Consider the following 1,101-nt stretch of genomic DNA (forward strand, 5'->3'; position numbering starts at 1 on the left):
GGAGAGGTTTTTGCTATAGGGCGAGTGCGCTCACCAGACAGACAGAGAGAGACAGAGATACAGAAAGCGAGAAATCACCCCCCAGGGGGGATGGCCACACCGCAATCCCTTCTCTTCCATTCTCCTCTTGGGATCTTGGGCACGCACGCACACGCGCCCAGCATGAGTTTAAGCCACCGAGTCTGGGACTCAAACCACGGTCGACTACATGGGAGTCCAGCGACATAGCCATTATGCCGACTGCTGGTCCCCTGCCTGGCATGTTTTAAGCTGTGCAGTCCAAGACTCGAAATGCAGTCAGCTACATGAGACATAATCTCTATGCCACCTGCTGGCCCTCCAAGCCTGGTTTGTTTGTTTGTTTCTTTCTTTCTTTCTTTCAAGCATTATTTTATTTAACTTAGTTTATTTATTTATTTTAATTTGACCAGAGAGGAAGAGAGAGAGAGAAAGCGAGAAAGCAAGCTGCCAGATCTGGGACTCGAACCGTGGGCGGCCACATAGGAATCCAGCGCCCTTAAGTCACGCCACCTGCCGGCCCCATCCAAGCCTGGTTTCTAACCAGCCTCAAGTCAGTTCCTCCTCCTCCTTTCTAGGAATTGCAGAACGATCTCGACCGGGAGACAAGCAGTCTTCAAGAGCTGGAAGCCCAGAAGCAGGACGCCCAGGACCGCCTGGACGAGATGGACCAGCAGAAGGCCAAGCTCCGGGACATGCTGAGTGACGTCAGGCAGAAGTGCCAGGACGAGACCCAGATGGTGAGGCCCAGCCCCCGAGGTGGTGGCCCTGAGCCCAGGAGTGGGCCGCCAGGGAGGCTCTCTGCCCAGACATCTCACTAGTTCCCGTGCGGAAAAGCGTTCTCACATTTGGGGCCTGACTGCACAGTCACCCAGCTGTTTCCGGAGACCAAGCCATATAAGTAAACAGCCCTGGTCCCCATGTACCTGTGCCCCGACAACGCCCCCATCCCGGCCCGTGCCCCATCCCTCGGGGTTCCAGGGCACCTTGCCCCCCTACTTTGTCTGTCTGTCTGTCTGTCTGTCTTTCTTTCCTCGTTTTTTTTTTTTTTTTTTTTTTGGACACATTTTTCCGGTGGGGCTG

General features: G+C 54.5%; 1 protein-coding gene across 8 annotated transcripts in view; it reads left to right on the top strand.

The window, feature by feature from the left end:
* The window catches only part of EPS15L1 (epidermal growth factor receptor pathway substrate 15 like 1), a gene marked incomplete at its 5' end in the record, with an annotated part of 101,740 nt that overhangs the window by 36,530 nt on the left and 64,109 nt on the right, over window positions 1-1,101 (top strand). For all 8 annotated transcript variants that reach the window (XM_027771316.1, XM_014587336.2, XM_027771315.1 and 5 more), the window contains 1 exon segment: window positions 597-758. In XM_027771316.1, coding sequence (XP_027627117.1) covers window positions 597-758 — 162 coding nt within the window.

This window comes from Tupaia chinensis, unplaced genomic scaffold, assembly GCF_000334495.1.
Source record: "Tupaia chinensis unplaced genomic scaffold, TupChi_1.0 Scaffold000201_2, whole genome shotgun sequence".
NCBI lineage: Eukaryota > Metazoa > Chordata > Mammalia > Scandentia > Tupaiidae > Tupaia > Tupaia belangeri.